The 19814-nt window shown below is 36.5% G+C and overlaps 1 protein-coding gene across 1 annotated transcript in view; it reads left to right on the top strand.

The window, feature by feature from the left end:
* The window catches only part of LOC129783009 (potassium/sodium hyperpolarization-activated cyclic nucleotide-gated channel 1-like), a 204705-nt gene that overhangs the window by 140522 nt on the left and 44369 nt on the right, over nt 1-19814 (top strand). Inside the window, exon 5 of the mRNA XM_055792628.1 lies at nt 4225-4371. Coding sequence (XP_055648603.1) covers nt 4225-4371 — 147 coding nt within the window. The remainder of the gene's footprint in view (nt 1-4224; nt 4372-19814) is intronic.

The raw sequence follows: 19814 nt of genomic DNA on the forward strand, positions 1-19814 counted from the left end.
CTGGGTCATTCCTGCCTCAGGCAAAGGCAAATCCATTTGTTGGGACTGCTTTTGCTCAGGAACCTGGGAGCACTTGGTGGGTGATGGGGGAATATGGGGAAAATGGGGAAGTTCAATGTGTGCTTCAAGGGGATTTGATTTTGGGTGAAAACAGCCAATGAATTGAGTTGTGTGATGTTAACTGTTACACAGTATTGTACATTGTCACTTCTATGTGCCTGTTAGTACTGGGTATCCTGTGATGCCCATTTCTACCACTTTGGATTTGAAGATTTGAACCTGCCTCCTCTTTAACTGCCTCACCAACGAAGATTGACTGGTGAAACCAGATTAGAGCAGCCATAATAGAATCAGAACTGGCTTCAACATGCAACAATCCAACACCTCATACCATCTTCCCTGCCCAGAAAGACTGTTACAACAGATGGAGCCCGACATCATGGACTAAATAAACTCAATGGACTTTAGAGGGATGGTCCATAGACTAAGGGAATGATATCTATGTATTTATGTTAAAGGACAGGAGAGGTGATGATGATGTATTGGAAAATGTAGCATGATGTAAATGGTATGGAATAAGGGGTGGATACTCTCCTGGTTTTGGCTGGGATAGACTTGGTTTTCTTCTTCGTAGGTAGTGCAGTGCTGTGGTTTGACTCTGGTGTGAGAACAGTGTTGATAACACACTGATGTTTTTAGTTGTTGCTGGGTAATGTTTATACTAAGTCAAGGACCTTTCTATTTTCTCATGCCTTGCCAGCAAGAAGGCTGGAGGGGCACAAGAAATTGGGAGGGGACACAGCCAGGTCAGCTTACCTGAACCAGCCAAAGAGATATTCCATACCATGGGACATCATGCTCAGTGTATAAGCTTGGCGGGGTGTGTGTGTGTGTGTGTTGGCTGGGGCCTGCTGATCATTGCTCAGTGACTGGCAGGGCATCAGTCAACGGGTGGTGAGCAATTGTGTTGTGTATCACTTGTTTTCTTTCCTCCCTTCCCTTTAGATTTCATTCCTTCCCTGCTCCCTCCTTTTCATTATAACTGTTATTGTTGTCATTACTATTGTTCTTTTGGTGGTTTTTTTTTCTTTTCACTTATTAAATTGCTCTTATATCAACCCTTGAATTTTGTATTCCTTTCCAATTCTCCTCCCCATCCCTCTGGGTGAGGGGGGAGTGAGCAAGTGGCTGTGTAGTGTTTAATTACTAGCCGAGGTTAAACCATGACAGGATTTATAGTGGTAGTGAGAATTTTTAAACCTCTTAAAATGTAATTTTTTTCCCAGAAAGTAATTAATTTCTCCTGAATTTATTTGCATTGTTTTCATGAGGGAAAAACAACTAACAAATAACAGTAAATTATGTAAAAGTAAAAAATGCCTCCATTTCTAACCACTACTGATAAATGTCGTATGCAAAGAGAAGCTATTCTTCAAAATTAACTTGGAAAAAATAGTGTTTTTTACACAAAATGAACAAGACCATATTAATTTTTCTCTCTGTATCTTTGTTTTAGCATTCTTTTTTGCAGCTGGCATGTGACACACCACAGTAACAACTAATCTGGCAAACCTTCAATATTTTCAGTAACATATAGCAAGCTGAAAAAACCAAACATGCTTTTCTGATCTGGAACAATATTATAGAAATAAAAAAGCCATCATGACTTAGACTGAATTAGTGAAAGATATCAGTTGCTGAAGAAAATAAGTTAAAAAGTTTTGAGGGAACACTTCACATGAATGTTATGACAGAATTTCAAGAAGGGAGTAGTAGTATCATGAATAACATGGAATGTAAGTCAAAATCACACTGAGAAAGATTAGGAAAAGATTTATTACAGAGTGATAGTGATAGTATACTGTGCACTCATATGATCAGATATTTTTATATGGAAAGAGACCTTGGTGGTATTTAAGATGGTTAAATATTTCTGGGAATTGTGGGAGACACTAACTTCCTAGATGTTGTGTTTTTTTTAAAAATGTTGATAATATGCAGCTGTCCCTGTTATTCTATGTTATTAATTTGGAAACATTTTGCAATACACCAGTGATAAACACTAGTTTCCTACTAGTTTTATTTTTCTGTTTCCCTAAAATTCTAATGTGTACGCATAATTCTTGGTAGAGAAAAGAACTAGCTTGTGTGGGAGAAAGCACCTATTAAAATAATAGCATTAATGAAAGGGAGCAGTGTAAATTGCTGGCAAAACAAATTTCTTTTAGCATAAATGTTCTCTTCAAGGTTATTCTGGTATAAAAGTCCTTTGCAACTCTCTTCCATTATACCCTACATATCTCAAATTAATATACATTTTTTTTTATTAGCAAGGATTATTCTATATTAGTGATGCTCAAGCACATTTGTATGCAAATAAGATTGAGTGGAGGAGTGCAGCCCCTGTGCTAGGGAGCATAGTGAAGTCCTTTTCCTGTTCATGTGTGCTATGACAACATGTTTTACATGTCCTTCTTACATGAGACCACAGTGATGGAGGGCTGGACACAAACACAAAGAGGAAATTGCATAGTGCAGCATCTTTTCTTTGGCTTTGCTACAGAAAAGCTAGAGCACTGCACAGCAGCTTGGACTGTGACCACCTTGGTGAGATACATAGAGCACTGGGCAATCTCATATCCCTTGCCTCCAAGTAAATCCATGCCTAGATTAGCTGCAACTGATTAGTAGGGTAATTTTAGAAGCGATACCTTGTTTATGCTAGAGCATGTCTGTCTTCTAGTGACCCAGAGCTCTGATTCATACCTAGAATATATGGACACATTTCTTCTCTGAGCAGAAACCAATGATGAGCATGCAAATTTAAATCTCACTTCTAAAGGATGGAGGTAAAGAATTCTTGCTTCAGATGTGCAAAATAGCTGTACAGAGGTTAAATTAGACCTACATATTCATCATACATTGTTAAAGTCCCATGCAAAATTACTTTCTTCTTATTTAGGGAATGCATGTTGTACACATGGCCTCATCTAAACTTTTTCCACTTTGGAAAGCAAAAACTAATTTAAGTTCCAGAGGATGGAGCAGCCTTCAATTATACAAGTTAAAAGATATGTGCTACAGTTCATAAGGAGTACATGTACATTATAAATTAATTTAATTGCTCTACAGAGATGTTGATCCTAATTAAGACTTCATTGGCTTTTTTCATTGAAAACAGTTAAAATCGCCTAATTCAGCATGAAAAAAATGAAGAAAAAATAAATGAGGAGTCTTTGTATAAGGAAACTGAATTTCTGCCAAGTTTTAACTCACCTGTAAGCCTGGGAGGGGTTTTCTCCTCCTTTGTCTCAGTACCTTACCCTTTTCAACTGAGACATAGCTGGGGGGGTCAGAGAGGCAAAAGTCTTGGTCAGGTGGTACTTGTCCATTTGTGGTTTAGGCAACTCCATTTTGTGGGTCTCAGATGTATCATACAGTTTCATACAATACAACTCTGTTAGTTCAGGATGTTCTTTTCTGAAAATTATGCTATCCAAAACAGCTTCTGAAGAAGGAAAGCAAAAGAAGATGGGGCAAAAGACTAGTAGAAACAAGGAAACTAAATGCACAAGGTAAATTGAGTGAGGTCCTCTGAGTCTCCTGGGTCCTGGCATCTATGATGCCATGCCTATTTTTCCAGTTCACTTCTCTCTTCTCTTTATTCCTCCTGAGGAATGTTTTCTACATCATTATCTCCACAGATTTTAACTTTTTTCTTCAGTCGCCATATAAGTGTACACATTAATATGTTGCATATTAATACAGCATATCCAGTTTCTGAAATTCCACACCTTAAACTCTCTCCAAATGCAGCACTAGAGAAGTAGATATACACTGTATACAGTATCCCTGTCTGCTGCATGGAATGAGCTAAAAATGGTGTTGATGTAGTTTCACAAGTTCTATATAGCTGGGAATTTAGGGAACACGTGACAAGTGTGTGAGGGCTTGGCTTCTAAAACTTATAAAGTAATGTGGATATTAGCATCACCACTAAAGGCAGTTTCCATAATTTTCAGTTGTTGTGCTGTTATGTGAGCAACAGTAATACTAAATTAACTAATATTTCTGTGAAGGTCCTCTGACATGTATAAAATGCTATCTTTATAAAATATATAAAGCTTAAGTGGATACATGAATGAATTTTCATTTTGTAGGTGCCTTTAGATAGTAAAAAAGTGGATGTTTTTTTTCTGACTCTTCCTTTTATTGTCCTGACAGTACAAACAAGTGGAACAGTATATGTCATTCCACAAGTTACCTGCTGAAATGCGCCAGAAGATCCATGATTACTATGAGCACCGCTACCAAGGCAAGATCTTTGATGAAGAAAACATTCTCAATGAGCTCAATGATCCCCTTAGGGAGGTAAGTGTTCAAGTATTTCTTCATAATATGGAAAACTTTAATGTCTCTGATCTTTCTGTGTTGAAATGCTCTTTCTGATTCTTTTCTGTAACATTTAATCTCATTTGACCATCTACCTAGTCAATAAACAACCAGGAGAATAAATTTTGTATTAGATCAATACAAAGAAATAAACACACTATTCTGAGCCAGTCTGTCGGAGTCACTGCCACACAAGGATGTCAAAGAATAAAATCCTGTCCTTAAGTGTTAAGAGAAACTCATGGTCTTCTGCCATTCTTTAAAATAGAGTGGCTAGACTAGAACGGTCCTGGGTGAAAGGTTTTTTCTGTTCTCCCTACATGTTAACCAGATATCTGTGTGGATGAAACCACTGAAAGCCATCAATGAAGGGAGAGCTCCTCTGTTTCATTCTGTGAAGTAGCATCCTTGATTAAGATGGTCTTTACAAGTGAGGAAGCTGGAATATGACATACAAACCATTAAAAAATATCTTTTGTTAAAACTCTACTTTTGTACTCCAGTTTTGTTTTTTTAAAATGTTATGTTTTGTGTGGAAGCAGTTGGAATTTTTTTTGGCAAGATGCTTGGTGTGGAAGAAAGGCAGCATTCATCTTACTCTAACAGAGGTAGCTGCTTATTCAGAATATAAATCTGACTGTTTTCAGTTGGCATATTCAAGTTAAAAGAAACGATGCTATGCCTTTTCATGGGCTCTGAGGCCACATCTGTGTTATTATAGTCTGAAAGTGGTCTCTCTCCTTACAAAATGCCAACTGGTAATGGGGAACGGTACCCAAAATTACATGGTCTGACAATTTAACAGTACAGATGACTGAATTCCAATGCCTGGACCCATTTAATACCCTAACATAGATGTAGGTTGAGTCTTTTCATTATATTGTGGATTTGTAAGTGTTTTGGAGGGCAGGTGGAAGGCTCTGGCTTCTGCGCTGCCTCTGCCAATTTACCCTGCAGCTCCCTTTGGTATATTTTGAAATGTCAAGAGGAGAATGCATTATAAAAATATATCATATAGGACAGGAAAAGTGTGGAACATATTCCTAGAGTACAGTGACAGTCAAACCATGAATCTTGACCAGTATGGAGCTTTTGTTTTGTTAAAAAAACAGGTGCATATACAGACTCATCAGTCACAGACAACAGAAACAGTTTCATCTACTTCTGCTTTCAAGTAAAGCATTTCTCCATAAATGAAGCCTAATACCCTTCCACTGCAAACAAACAAACAAACAAATAAATAAATTATCTGTCTTTTCCTTCCTCCTCCCTCCTTTTTTCCTTCTTTCTTCCCCTCCCTTTTTTCTCATTGCTTAAGAGCAAGAAGGCAAATTTGGTTAAGCATAAAAATCAGAAAGCACTTCAGGGGAGAGATCAAGCATGGAAAATTTTAAAAAATTAATGAGGCACTAAAACCATGAAGTAAGACTAGAATTTCACTGAAGGAGCGGCTTCTGATTTTGCTATGATCATGCTGTATTTAGTGTGTTTTCTTTGTTTTCTGTTTTATATTTTTTAAAAATAATTTACTCAGTAGAGTGCATTCCTCAGGAGCTACAGTCAGCTTGTACACTGCCCTGATGACAACACAGTAGTTGTTCCAGAAAAAGTTGGGTTTTTTTTTAAAAAAAGGTAAGAACTGGACAGTGGCAATGCCAGAACAGGTTTCCCAATTAATCTGTTCAAATTCTGGCTGCAACTCACGCACTGTACCCTGAAAACATGACTTGGATGTTTGCTTAGTTTAAGTTTTAAATTATATTTTAGCTACTGCTTCAGTATGAGCAGTTTGGTAGGGTATGTAATATATATTTGGTCAGTGTGGGTCAGCTTTCCCAACTGTGTCCCCTTCCAAATTTTTGTGCACCTCCAACCTAGTTGCTGGTGGGATGGTGTGAGGAGCAGAAAAGGCCTTGACTGTGTGTAAGCACTGCTCAGCAGTAGCTAAAACATCCCTGTATTATCAACACTGTTTCCAGCACAAATACAAACCATAGCCCCATACAGGCTACTATGTAGAAAATTAACTCTACCCCAGCCAAAACTGGCACAACCTGCCACATACACACTCTCTCTCACTGTAAAGAAAGCCTAGCTGACTAGCTTAGAAAAAAGGCTACATCTTCAAACAGCAGTTGACATGTGAGTTAAATTCTGCCTTTCATAGTATTTGCAGTTAACTATATCTCCCTCATTTCTTGAGGTAGTAATTAGCAATTGGTAGCAATTAGATACATAAATATCGTCTTTGGTTCTTTGGCAGACAGAGATTCTTGTGAAGTTTTCCAGAGTTTACATTTTTTAATTCAAAGTTCTTGCCACCTATGTGCTTGAACATCATCTGGCATCAGAAGGCCCTAATCCCAAAATTGTTTTTTGTAACTGTCATGACACGAAGAGGAGATGGTACAGACAAGAAAAAAAACCCCAAAAACAATGAACACAGCTAAGAGAAAACTCTTCTAAAAGGACACCTGAATTACAAAAGTTAAAAGACATATACATAAGCAGTTTCATCTAAGAACAGAGTGTAAGAAATGTCAAACTGGCTCAGCTCTGTCATTCATCTAAGCCACTAGCCTCCCCTGCAATGCCTGCAGGTGGACACCCAGAGAAGAACAGGGTAAGTATGGTATTTCTTTCTTCCTAGACTCCAACTACTTTCAGTTCAAGGAATCCTCTGAGACTGATTTGATTTGTCTATTGAGTAATCCTTAATACAAATCTCTTACAATTACTTATTTACACTCCTCTTGGATCCACATAATCTTTCTGCAATCACAACATACTTTGGCAAGGAGCACAGACCTGTACCCCACTTCGTGAAGTACCACCTCCTTGTCTTGGGCCTGAACCTGGCTCCCAGTTTTTTGGTTTTGATGGCCATTAATTCTTGTGGCAAATGTGATCGTACAGTCAATTCCTACCTACCCTTTACATGCTGGTTATGATTTTTATAGACTTCTATGAGAACATTCTTAAATTGTATCTTTTGAGGGTAGAAAGACCTATTCTACTTAATTCTTCCTTACATGGAAGCCAGCTCACCTCCATGATCATCCTTCTTTCCATTCTCAATTTTTTTTCCTGACTCTACTATAGCCTTTTAGAGATGAGAGTACCAGATCTGCACCCAGTATAATGATGTTATAATAATATGAATAATTCCTTTCCTAATAATTCCTAACATTAATTTGGTTTTTTAATAGCTGCCAACCACTAAGCTTACTTTTTTGTTTTTATTATAACTGTAAGAGCTAACTCTAAGAGGTAATGGATACATTACTTTATTTGCATTTGCCTATGTGTATCACTTAACATTGCTCTCCATCCGTAATTTCCAACCAGCCCATAAGAAGTCCCTTTTAATTTCTTTTTAACAAGCTGCTTCATCTTTACACAGTGCCATTTATGAAATTGAGCAGAACTGTATGAAGTTCTTGGCCCTTTTTGTTCCCATACCTATTACAGTCTAATGAGTCAGGTGTAAGATTCTGAAAAAGATCCTGCACAGTGCTTAGTGTTTCTTTGAGTTGCATTTTGTGACAGTTCTTGCAAGGGAGGTAACTCTCATACAAAATAATGGAAATCTTCTGTTACTGGATATATAATTTTATAATAGTAATTGTATATAAGTGAAAACAAGACTAAAACCAGATCAGTTTGGTACATGTAGACAAATTGAGTATATTTTTAGAGAAAGTATTTGGTCCTTTCAAAATCAATTTTAATTATCATCAATTTGGTAACTTCACTATTCTTCCCAGTTGTTAATATTCTCCTTTTTCTCATTAAAACTTACTTCCTTTTGTAATATCTTTCCTTCTATTTCATATTTATCTTTATATATCACAAAACATTAGATTATGATTTAGACTATGCTATAATCCCATGAGCAAAGGATGAAATATCTCTGGAGTTAATAGTATGAGGCCAAAATGTGATGTGGTTAGAGCATAGTAAGCTTCAATCCTTTTCAATAGTGTAATCATTCTGATTTTTGGATACAGGCCATCAGGCCATCAAACATTAAAATTATAGTAGAAAATAAAATGTTTTTATTAAAAAAACAATAAAGTATCAGAGTCAATATTAAATTATTGGAGATTTCAAACATTTTGCTTCCATAACAACTTATGTCCATAAATTTAGATTCATAAAAGACAGAGGTAATTGTTTCATTATAATCCACTGTGCATTTTTATATGCAGTGAACCTTGGTATGAAGCTTAAATGGCAGAACTAGGGAAAATGCATCAGAATTATAAATGTAGTCATGCAGGAACTCATTTAAGTATCTCTTTATATAGCTATATGGACAGAGTGAATACCTCTTCAGTGCATTAAATGTTTTTTTCACACAGACATAGATAAAACATTACTTTAGTTCATACTTTGGAGTACTGAAGTCATGAATTAATTATGCAGCACATCAGTCTTGCAAAATAAATACTGATATACCACAGCATTATTTATTGGACAAATGCAAAAAAAAAAAAAAGTATTGCTATTTTTCAAAGATCTGTGTAAGGTATGTCCAAATAATTGTCTAAGTATACAAGGCTTGAGCAAATCCCTGAAAACTTCTTAGAAAGGACTATAATTAAGTTTTAAAGATTAAAAATAGCAATGAATGGGACATTTTAATGTTAGAAATGGGCAGACAATCACCAGATGATTGGATTATTGTGTTTTAAGATGCTCAACCCCACCAGCTGTGTGACATGGTAACTGTGCACACTCAAATCTGTTTCCCAGGGACCTAAGACAATGTAGTTTAATTTCCTGAACTATGGGGAGTGTGTTTTCTCCTCAGTTTTTGAGACACAGCTTTTGAATTGCCAACCACTTTCATCACTGTTGCACATATTCTAGAAACTTTTATCAGAGTCCCTTCTCTGTTTGACATGCTTTGTTAGCAAATCTGTCCTGAGCTGAGACATGCTTTGTCAAGTCCAAGATCTAACTGCTTCCAATCATACAGATAATAATGCACCAGCAGTTCTTAGTAATTATGAACAGGCTTGCACCTACAAAATTCCTTTTTCATAATTGTTTAATAAATATTTCAGACATGACAGTTCTTTCGTGAGCTCTTCAAATAACTAATCCAAATCAAATCCCCACATCTTAGCACAGTAGTTTTCTTTCATAAAACAGTAGATTGTTTGAGAAAAGTACTAGACTATTTAGATGCATACTATATGCTGTGAGAGATGTCAAAGCCCATTATAGAAAAATAAGTCCAGTCTGTGCCTGCTCCAGTCTGAACTGCTGTTCTGAAGAGCCGAAGCAGAAAGGTTTTCTTGGGCACCAGGTCCAGTGTATTGAGACAATAGCAGCTAATATAACGAGTGCTGTCCTGCAGAGGAGAATTTCTCACCTTTGCCTCATTCAGTCCATTCAGACCATGCTTCCAAGTGTCTGTCATGTCTCAGTTTTTAATGGAGTGAAGGATTGTTCAGCTAGCTGATACCCAGGTACTTTAGGAGCAGCAGATGAAGCGACAGGCATTTTTTACTTTTTTTTCATGTAGCTTCTGCTGAAAGCCAGGAAAAGTTACTACATATTAGACGATGCTTACCACAGCATGATCATTCTTATTAGGTCTGAATATGCTATTGCAATTATAAATGGAGTTGCAGATTTTTAGGAGGTTTAAAGTAATAACAAATTACTTCAGAAGACTTCTGAGTTAATTTTCCTTATGAAATCACATTCTTTTAACACTGTGCTTGCTTTGGTTTGGCTAGTGTTCTCTCTAGTAGGATTTGGAAAGTTTTAGTTTACTCAGCTAAAACCAAATTATGTGTCCTTTACATTAAAACAGTAAAAGTTAACACATGTTCCTCTGAACCCTTTAGAGAACAATTGAAGATAAATTAAAAATAAATGAAAATTCTTGATGCAAGGCTGGAAACTGCATGCTCTGTTTTAACTCAAGATTAGGAGATGCAGGATTTGGCTACAAGAAAGCACTCTGCTACCTGTCATTGTTCTCCATTTTCCACTTGTGGGCTTCTGCAGTAAAGAGTTATTGCATAAGGGGAGCATGGGAAAGGGAAGAGGGGAAGCAGAGAGCAGGATGCAGTCCTGATCCCAGTAGAAACACCAGTGCAGACAAGACAGGAATACGTGGTATGGATATGCCCATGTCTCTTTCCTGTAAATCTCATCCTTGGAGGTGGTGAGAAGGAACTTCTTTTCCTTCAGTTTCCAATGTGGAATTTAAATTCTGGATCCAGAAACAGGATAAAGTCTTTTGAAGCATATTTGGAATTGGTAAAAGTGCTTTGGGGGTCATGTAATACACAAGTTTCTGTGTTGAGTGGGCACCCTTTAAATGTGCCAGCATCCATGAAAGTCAACACAAATAAAGATTAGTGTTGTGACTTACCACCAGCAAGAGATAAATATGTCATGAACTGTTTGATGTAGAAGCAAATGCATGTGCATATTTTTATGCACTCAGCTATACACTAGGAATAGTAGTAACAGCATACAGAAGGGTACACAGTTTTTCCCATGCATAAATTTGGAGTTTCCTTTTAAAAGCATGTGATCCTAAAGGCAAGACAAGGAGAATGAAAAACAACAAAGCATAAAATGCTTTCTGAATGCACAGTTATGGACTTATTTTCCAGTTGGTAAACTGGTGATTTAAGAAGGTAAATCTTGTTAAAGCTGTGGGAGATACTCTGCACATCATAGCAATGCTAGATCTTTGTTTTGCTTTTTTCCTAGTGCCACTTGAACAAAAAAAAAAAGTGCCTTTTTTTGAAAGCAAAGTGCCTTTTTTTGAAAGCAGCACAAAAATCTGTCTAAACTAGTTTTGGACTATTGGTGTTATCTAGCAAATACAGTAAGCAAATGCTAATAATATTTTCTTCAAAAATTGTCTTGCAAGCTAGCCAAATGTGGAATAATTTTTCTGATGTCTTACTACCTGAAAAATTGGGGGTGTCCTCCTCAGTTGCAAAATAATCTTTTGAAAATGTAATATCCATATAAAGCCCTCTTTTGATGAAGAGTCTTTATGCAAGAGATTAAATGGAAATGGGAAATTGCAAAAAATATTTTTGTTTATTCATAAGCTGTTCTTCTAATATTTCAGTGGGCTTGTCTGTGTCCTATATTAGTGCTTGAAATTACTTATAGATGGAGAGATAATGAAATATAGCATGATTTGGATGCACAGGGTGTTGTTTAATTTAGAGATGTGTCTAACACTGGAGGAACATAGTGTTTGATATTTATAGTGATTAACAAGAATCTTCACCTTGGGAACTAAACTACTGTTGTGCAAGACTGTTAGAGATGAATGGAGTTAAAAGCTAGTGCAAAATGTAGATTATGACACTGTGAGTACAGTTACAGACTTCCCGGTAGCTCCTGGACTGAGTTCAAGGTAATTGTTTTTATCTGTTGGCTCTGTCTATTTTGTGATACCTTGACAGTCTTGCTCGGTGGTAGCACTGGATCCTTAGCCAGTTTCAGTAGGAGTAGAGCACTGACTTGGAAGGAGTTTCCCCAAGAGGATTTTCATCTCCCAGATTGTTCTGCAGAGTCTATGTTTGTTAATTTTCTTGTGAATAAATCCATTTTTCCCTCCTTTGCAAAAAAGCAAAAAAAACCCTGTGACTGGTAGAGAGGATACTAAAAAGGTGTCTAAAGCACATACAATTGCAAGTTTTATGAGCTGATCAGTGCACCTTTGTGTGCTCTGATCACTGTAGTACATTTGAAGCAATGGATGGTGCCTTGCTAGAAGGCTAAACTATTTTGTAGATAAAATAAATACTTATGTGATTATATATACTGTAAAAAAAAGTCACATTCTTTGTAATTAACAGTTTTAATTTTAGCCTGGGTTGTTTCAGCTAGTCATTAGATAACTGCGTAACTGAAAACTATTTAATATTTATTTCTGAGATCTTGTGAATGTCACTTACATGTATTTAAAAAGTTCATTTCATAGTGAGAAATTTTTTCTTGCACTAAATTGAGAATCAGGAAGCAAAGATAGATCTGTATGTACTAAAAAAACTAAGAAAATAGTAGAACTGTCACAGCACTCTCAATACTAGCTGGCTGTAACAAGGTCTTTTACCATCTCATACCAGCATACACTTCATACAGTCCCTCTACTACCTTCTCCTCACCTCATTCAGGTTGTGTGTTCTCTCTTCTCTTACTTTTTCCTCGGCTGCTCTCTCTTCACTGGTTCTCAACCACTTAACTTAACCAGCCACAGCTGCACCTTATCTACATCAACCAACCCACCACCCCTGAAGCCAACCCACAGTTGTATATTATCAATGCTAATTAACCCAGCTTCATTCCACTACCTATAACTACTTAGAATCATTTGAAAAACATACCTGATGAGAGCATTATGCTGTGGGAGTTGGACAAGAGATTATTTGGGAAATACATTGGTTAGTACAGGCATACACAGTCCTTGAAACAAAAATCTAGCAACTTGTATCACTCATTGCTAGATATTGTATTAACACTTGGATATTTATGAAAGCTGGTGTTTTCTTAATCATCCACATTTCATCAAGAGTAGAAAGTCTCTTATCAGTAGAGGCTGGAAATAAAATAGTTCACGCTTTTTAGCATCTGGCACAAAATAGATTTGCTACAGAGAGATAGAGAAATGCTGCCAATATTATGTGTGGATGGCTTAATATATAACAGACCTTGAATGGAATTAAGAGGCAATGACATCTGTAGACCTGCTGAGCAGAACTGGAGGTGTATGTAGCTTGCTTTGCCATTCTCTAACACCATACACATTCTTCATAATATCAATACTTACAACAGTGGAACAAACTTAGAATGCGAGAAAGAGGTTAATACCCTTCCTGAGACATTATTTAAAGTTCATGACTGGCCTATATTTAGGCCACCATGTGAGAAGTTGTTTGCTGAAAATAGATACAAATCATGTGTCCTTGCAGAATACATAACATCAGGACATTTCATTTCCAAAGAACATAATTAGAACTGGGAGCAGAATCTTCTGTCCTCTCTCCTTTTTGCTTGTAGATTATAACTTCAGTTATACAAGCACACACTCTTACATAAGTTATATTAATGTCTAAATATTTAACTGAAATGAATTTGAAATATAATGGAGCACATTAATTAGTTCAACTTTTATATTTTTTAATATATTTAATGTACAAAGTCTTGACAATGATTTGCCTCCTAGTTGTAATGTGACTCCTTCTTTGTTACTCTGATACCATGTGCACTTGTTTACATTATACACTAATGGCTCAAATACTGGCCTAAAATTCCTTCAAGTTGTATTCCCTAAAGGCCTTATTTTTTTAACTTCTGATTGGTACCTGTTCTACAGCAGATGTTATCCCCAAATTAAATATCTTTTTTTCAGGGCTAATTGGCCATCCCAAGATCTGCCATTATTAAACATGTCTGCCTACTGGATATTTAAAGAGTCTGATGCATTACTTTTACTCCAGCTTTTATTACTATTCCACATAGGCTTAGTCTATTCCTGCCAGTTTGCCTTCTTTTTCCTCCACATGATCTGCTATCGAGACTGTTCTTGCTGTCACCATGCCTCCTCAGAATTTCTTACCCTTTTTATACCTCCCATGGCATTTATGCATCTCTTTCCCCTGCAGCTAACAATTAGTCAGTGGTACTCTCAAGCAAATTCTATCTTTGGGGCTGTATGGTTGTCACTCTACTAAGTTATTTCCAGAGACTTCATCTTCATTTTTACTATCTGATATCTCTTCTAGAGCCAACTCTCCATGTCTCACCCTTTCATTTGTAACTGAGCAGCATCCTCATGTTTCACTGTAAAACTGGGCTTCAGAATCTGTGCGTTCAGTATTTTTCTACATCTATATGCTTGTGCTCCAGCACAGCAGACTGAATGTGGGACATGAGTTCCTTACACTCATGTTGCAAGTTGCTACTCACAACACAGCATCACTGAGCCCTTGCTCCTGATCTTACTCCAGCAGCCTTTTCAGTAGTTTCATTTAGAGGGCAAATTCAAATGGTCTCATAATTAGCTTGTCCCAGTCACATAGTAAAGCAGTGATGAAGGCTGATTCAGAATTAGAAAAGGGACTGTGCATCCTCCTTTCTTTTATATTCTTCTGTTATATATAGATATGTACATATATAGCTGACGTATATATTCTAATACACGCACACACAGAGGCATTCAGGGTTCTGTCACACATTTGTCTAAGAAATCTAAATAAATCTTTTCATTTTTTATAAATGCATAATGCAGCAATGTTTAGATTTTGTGTGTTAGATTAAGTTAGGAGTTTGCTGTTTATCTATATCATAATATAGAGTAGGCCTTCATTGAGTAGTTACAAAGCAAATTAGATGCAAACAGAAATGTAATTAAAACCTCTAAACATAACTTCAGTGTGGATATTTCAAACTCAGCTAATTGGGATTTATCCAGTATAATCAGTAAGATTTAATTTAAGTCATTTAATAATTTTAGAGAGAGAGGCTTTGAACCAACGGGCTTTTAATTCATAATAAGAAGTGTTAACCTAGCAATTAACAAGATGACAGTATTTCTGATCCAGAACTCTTCGAGAGCTTTAAAATAACTCAGTGAACAAAACACCACTGTTTTTTAAATAACTGTTTTCCTGGTTGTTGTTGTTATTGTTTCAGCTAAACCCTATACATAGAGTGTAGATAAAGCACATTCTCTTGAGAACTACCTCCTTGCTGACTCAGTTGTTTTGGCCATTTGGGTTGCAGTACACAGGGGACTGGAGAAAGGAGGAGGGGACAAAGAGGGAGGGATAAGATGGCAGAAGGAATATCTTGCCTGTTGCAGAGCTCATAATAAACTCTCCATTGAAGCATTCCTAGCTTCAAGTTCTGCTTTTGATCAAACAAGTGCAAATCAGAAATAAGTCAACACAAAAATTTATATCCAAGTCACAGCTTTCTATTTCTCCTAAGGCATGTTGATTTTTCTCTGCCACTTAGTACTTTGCTTCATACTTTCTTTTAGCACCCTGCTAGCTTCAAACAGTTTTTTTTCCTCCTTGCCTTCATCTACAAGTCATAGCCTTCCTTTTTTTCAGTGAGACAAACTGTATTGTTCAGGCATCACATGCTTTTCTGCATTGACTGGCATATTTTACACAACAAAGCACCCAAATCGTTATATTTTACCTAATAAGTCACAGTAACTCAGGCTGCCTTTGTGAAACTCCACTCTCTTGCTCTTTTTCTTTGTGACTTGCTTTCACTCAGACACAACTACTCTTCCTTGCCATCATGTGAATCAAGCACTGTTCTGAGAACAGCAGCACTCTTTCCTGCACTATTCTAAAACAAAACCATTTTTTTCTGGCAATCAGGTAAAATCTCACTGACTTTGGTGTATATAAGAAGTAGTCTTCATTCAGAAAAGCAATAAGTAGCATTTGAGATTTTTTTTTTTTTAAGGATATAGTAGAAAAATATAGTAGCTGCCACACAGATCACATACTAGGTCAACCACAGATTGATTGGTGTTAGCAAGTGGTATCACTGGAGTTTCAGTACAAATGCACAAGAATTAATATAGTTTCCAGAATCATCAGATTACCAGATAGAGGAGGTGACTGGAAGCTCCAAATACAGTGGAAAAGCAATACTACAGTAGATATTAACCTGTGAGCAAGCAGATTAGACAAAGTTTTGTAATTATTAGTAAAACCAACTTTCTTCTGTTCTGTAATCACTGTTTTAGAAAAACATGGGTTGTGCTTCATTCATTTGTACAACAAACATGACTAATTCATGCCACCCTTCCATGTACTAATACAAGTTTCTGATAGAGATACCAATAGGATTTTGTAAACTTCACATCTCTTAGGATTCACCTTTCTGCCACAATTTGACAATATATGTGTTTAGATCTGTAATCTCGTTGGCATAATAGGACAAATTCAATATTTAAAATCCCTCCCTAAACCAAGACTTTAGCCTTAAGTGCCCCCTGCCCAAGATAGTATTTAGTAAATAGAATCATAGAATGGTTTAGGTTGGAAGGGACCTTAAAGACCATCTAGTTCTAACCCCCCTGCCATGGGCAGGGACACCTTCCACTAGACCAGATTGCTCAAAGCCCCATCCAACCTGGCCTTGAACACTTCCAGGGATGGGGCATCCAGAACTTCTCTGGGCAACCTGTTCCAGTGTCTCACCACCCTCACAGTAAAGAATTTCTTCCTAATATCTAATCTAAGTCTACCCTCTAGAATATGCTAGTATTAGTGAGTATCACACACACAAATAGGAATAAAGATATTTGAATATTTGGGGACAGAAAACTGAAATAGTGTTTGTTAAATTAATTTTCAAATTGAAGTTTATTTAATTAATAAAAGGGAACAGTATAGCACTAATTCCATATTACCTTCTGTAATAAACTGTGTGGGTTTTCTATGAGCATTCAGGAAATTTCTTCGGCAGTACAGTTCAGAAGGAAAACCTACAAGAAATAGAGGTTGGTCATCTGGCCCAAACTTTAAGTACTTATCTGAGTAATCAGGACTTCAGGGTTTTTGAAATTAGACTGGCTATCTCACAAACATTGCCTGTATCTCTATGCTCATTTTGATGCTTCTCATCCCTTTTCCAGCTGGAAACCAAAATTAAGAAATATAGAACATTTCAGAACATTAAAGATTAAAGCTAAATTCCCTTAAAAAAATAGCCCAGTTTAGGCATGTATGGACAGTCGGGTGAATGAAAGGGTAGTTAGTGTCTGTTTTCTGTCTTCTTTCTTTTGCTCTTGTTAAATCTTCTAAATATAATGGAAGATCCAGAGAAGAGAAGCATGAAAGGCACAAAACTGCTCTCCCTTAAGCTCAATTAAAGAAATTAACAAGCTGGGAAAAGATGGATATCCTTCATCAGACATCATTGGAAGTTTGGTTGAACCATATATTCTTAAAAGGATTATCCTGTCTGCATTTAAATGTAATGCAGTAATAATTCTGAAGCCTAAAAAATGCATATAAGGAGTTGAATAGAAAATTCTAACCAACTAGGGAATAATAGAAAAGTATGCAGAAGGCCAACATTTAATCAACAAAGACAAGAAAACATAATTGGTCAAATCTATATCCCTTCTGCTTGCAAATGCATAAAAAAAATTGCTTTCTCTTAGGAGACAGCAATATTAGCTAGCATATGCACTCTTTAAGACTGACTTGTCTTAAAATGAAGTGAACAAAATAAGATGGGGAAAAAAAGAAGAAAAAAAAAAGAAGAACCTGCTTCCACTCAGTCTTGGCAGAATCCAAGAGAGGATTTCATTCAATATTTGGCTGGAAAGCATTTTTATTCCTCTCTTCCTTTTGCCTACCTCCTTTTGCCTGTCTCATCTCACAGCTGGCTGGAATATTTTCTGCATCTGGGTAACCTCTCTGCAGATGTGCTGGAGGTCTTGGGGACCTGAGGGCTTTGAAAGTGTAAATACACAGGCTGTCCATTGGTTTTCAAGGCAACTAAGATCATATGGACTGTCTTTGCCCTAGAGATCAGAGGTTTTTCAGTTTTTGTGCTTTGTCTTTAAGTCAGATGTATAGCCACAGGGGCTAGAGAGCAAGGTTTTCTAAAGCCTACACACCCGCAATATCCAGCTATGTTAACAGAATGGCAAAATATCAAAGTTCTAATGAAAAGAGAATTGTGTTTCCCATTGTAGCTCTAGGCATAAATGATGTTATCCACAAGTTACCCTATTTGTAAGTAAAATTTAAGCAGGATCTCTGTGTTAAAAGTGATCAATGTTATTGAAAAATGGAAATCCTATTGAAAGAGAAAAATGTAGTCATTATTATTTATATGAAAGCCTCTGAGAAAAATGTTTTTTTTTAAGTGATATACTCTGTATAGATGATTAAACACGATGTGTCAAAGCAATTTGAACAATTTCAGGTGCACCAGAAATAAAGAATATTGCATCCCATTATTGCATGTAGATTTTCTGGCATTAAACAAGTTGTGAGCTAATGATGTAGTCATTCATTCAGTGAAGTTATAGTCCTAGTCCTCCAGATTGCCTGCTGTCATAAAACCTGTGAGAACTTAATATCTGTAAGATGCTTCCTTTCTGCCAAAGTTGACTATAATTGACAAATGGGTTAGAAAATTACAGGATATCATGGACACATACAGAATATGACTCCTTAAAACCCAGTTTAAATATATTTAAGCTGCTCATATAACCCCAAATCCCTAAATATCATGCTTTTTCCTGTAGTTCACTCTTAATCACCTGCTCAGTAATTTTCTTTTTGTAAGTTGTTTCTAAGAGAAAAAATATCTTTCTTAATGAGGTGATTTCTTCTTTCAATAGTCAGGAAATTAAGACTGATTTATTTTTTCATCTTTTGAAAGCAGGGTGTAAAGGAGAGACACTCAGAAAAAAAATTGCATTGTTAAAGTTATGCACAAGATTTTTACAATAGTATGTAGAAGTCACCTAATGAAATTAAGCAGTTGTTTGATGTAGCCATAAACAGGCTTCGGTGGCCTACACCAAAGTACGCAATTTGTAGATGGAAGTAGTACCTTTTATTAGCTCAATTGGTTTAGTGGGAAAAAGTAATCAAACCTCTCAATAACTTTGTCTGCTTTTTTCTAGTAAAAGCTTTTTCTAGTTAAACTAAAAGCACCACCTTTATCTAAAAATCTTCTCCTGGGAAAAAGGTCCTAAAAACTCTTATAGATGCCATCATAGAACTAACACAGTGAATCACTGTCATGCCCTGGTCACAGCTAGGACAGCCTTGCTGCCTCTATAAATGTGACATCTTGAGATGCATCAGAACAGTCATCCAGAAATACTGAACCCATGCAGAATTATAATACATAATGATTTAATATCAATTTGAAAAAATAGCCAGGAAGGCCAAGATGAGTGATAAAATTGGTACAATATAAAGGAATAGGAGCCAGTGTAATTACCTAACCAATCTTATATTGACTGTTGCACCTCTGACTTAGTTCTTGTGCAACAGAGACCAACACTTGAATTAGATCAACACTTGTTCCATGTAGGTCTGAATCACTCGTGCCCTTTAACTACTTTAGCTATATAATACACTCCTAATCCTTTCCTAAGGCTTGTCATGATTTAACCCCAGCCAGCAACCAAACACTGCCAGCAACCAAACACCATGCAGCCACTTGCTCACTCCCCCCCCCTTCCCCCCCTTCCCAGAGGGGTGGGGAGGAGAATCAGAAAGGAATGTAAAACTCGAGGGTCGAGATAAGAACAATTTAATAATTTAAACAGAATAAAGAGATAAGAATAACAGTAATAATAACAATAACAAGAATAATAGCAATTAGAATGGAAAGGTGGGGGGAAAAGGGTAAAATCCAAAGGAAAA

The sequence above is a fragment of the Falco peregrinus genome, chromosome W (genome assembly GCF_023634155.1).
Source record: "Falco peregrinus isolate bFalPer1 chromosome W, bFalPer1.pri, whole genome shotgun sequence".
In the NCBI taxonomy this organism is placed as follows: domain Eukaryota; kingdom Metazoa; phylum Chordata; class Aves; order Falconiformes; family Falconidae; genus Falco; species Falco peregrinus.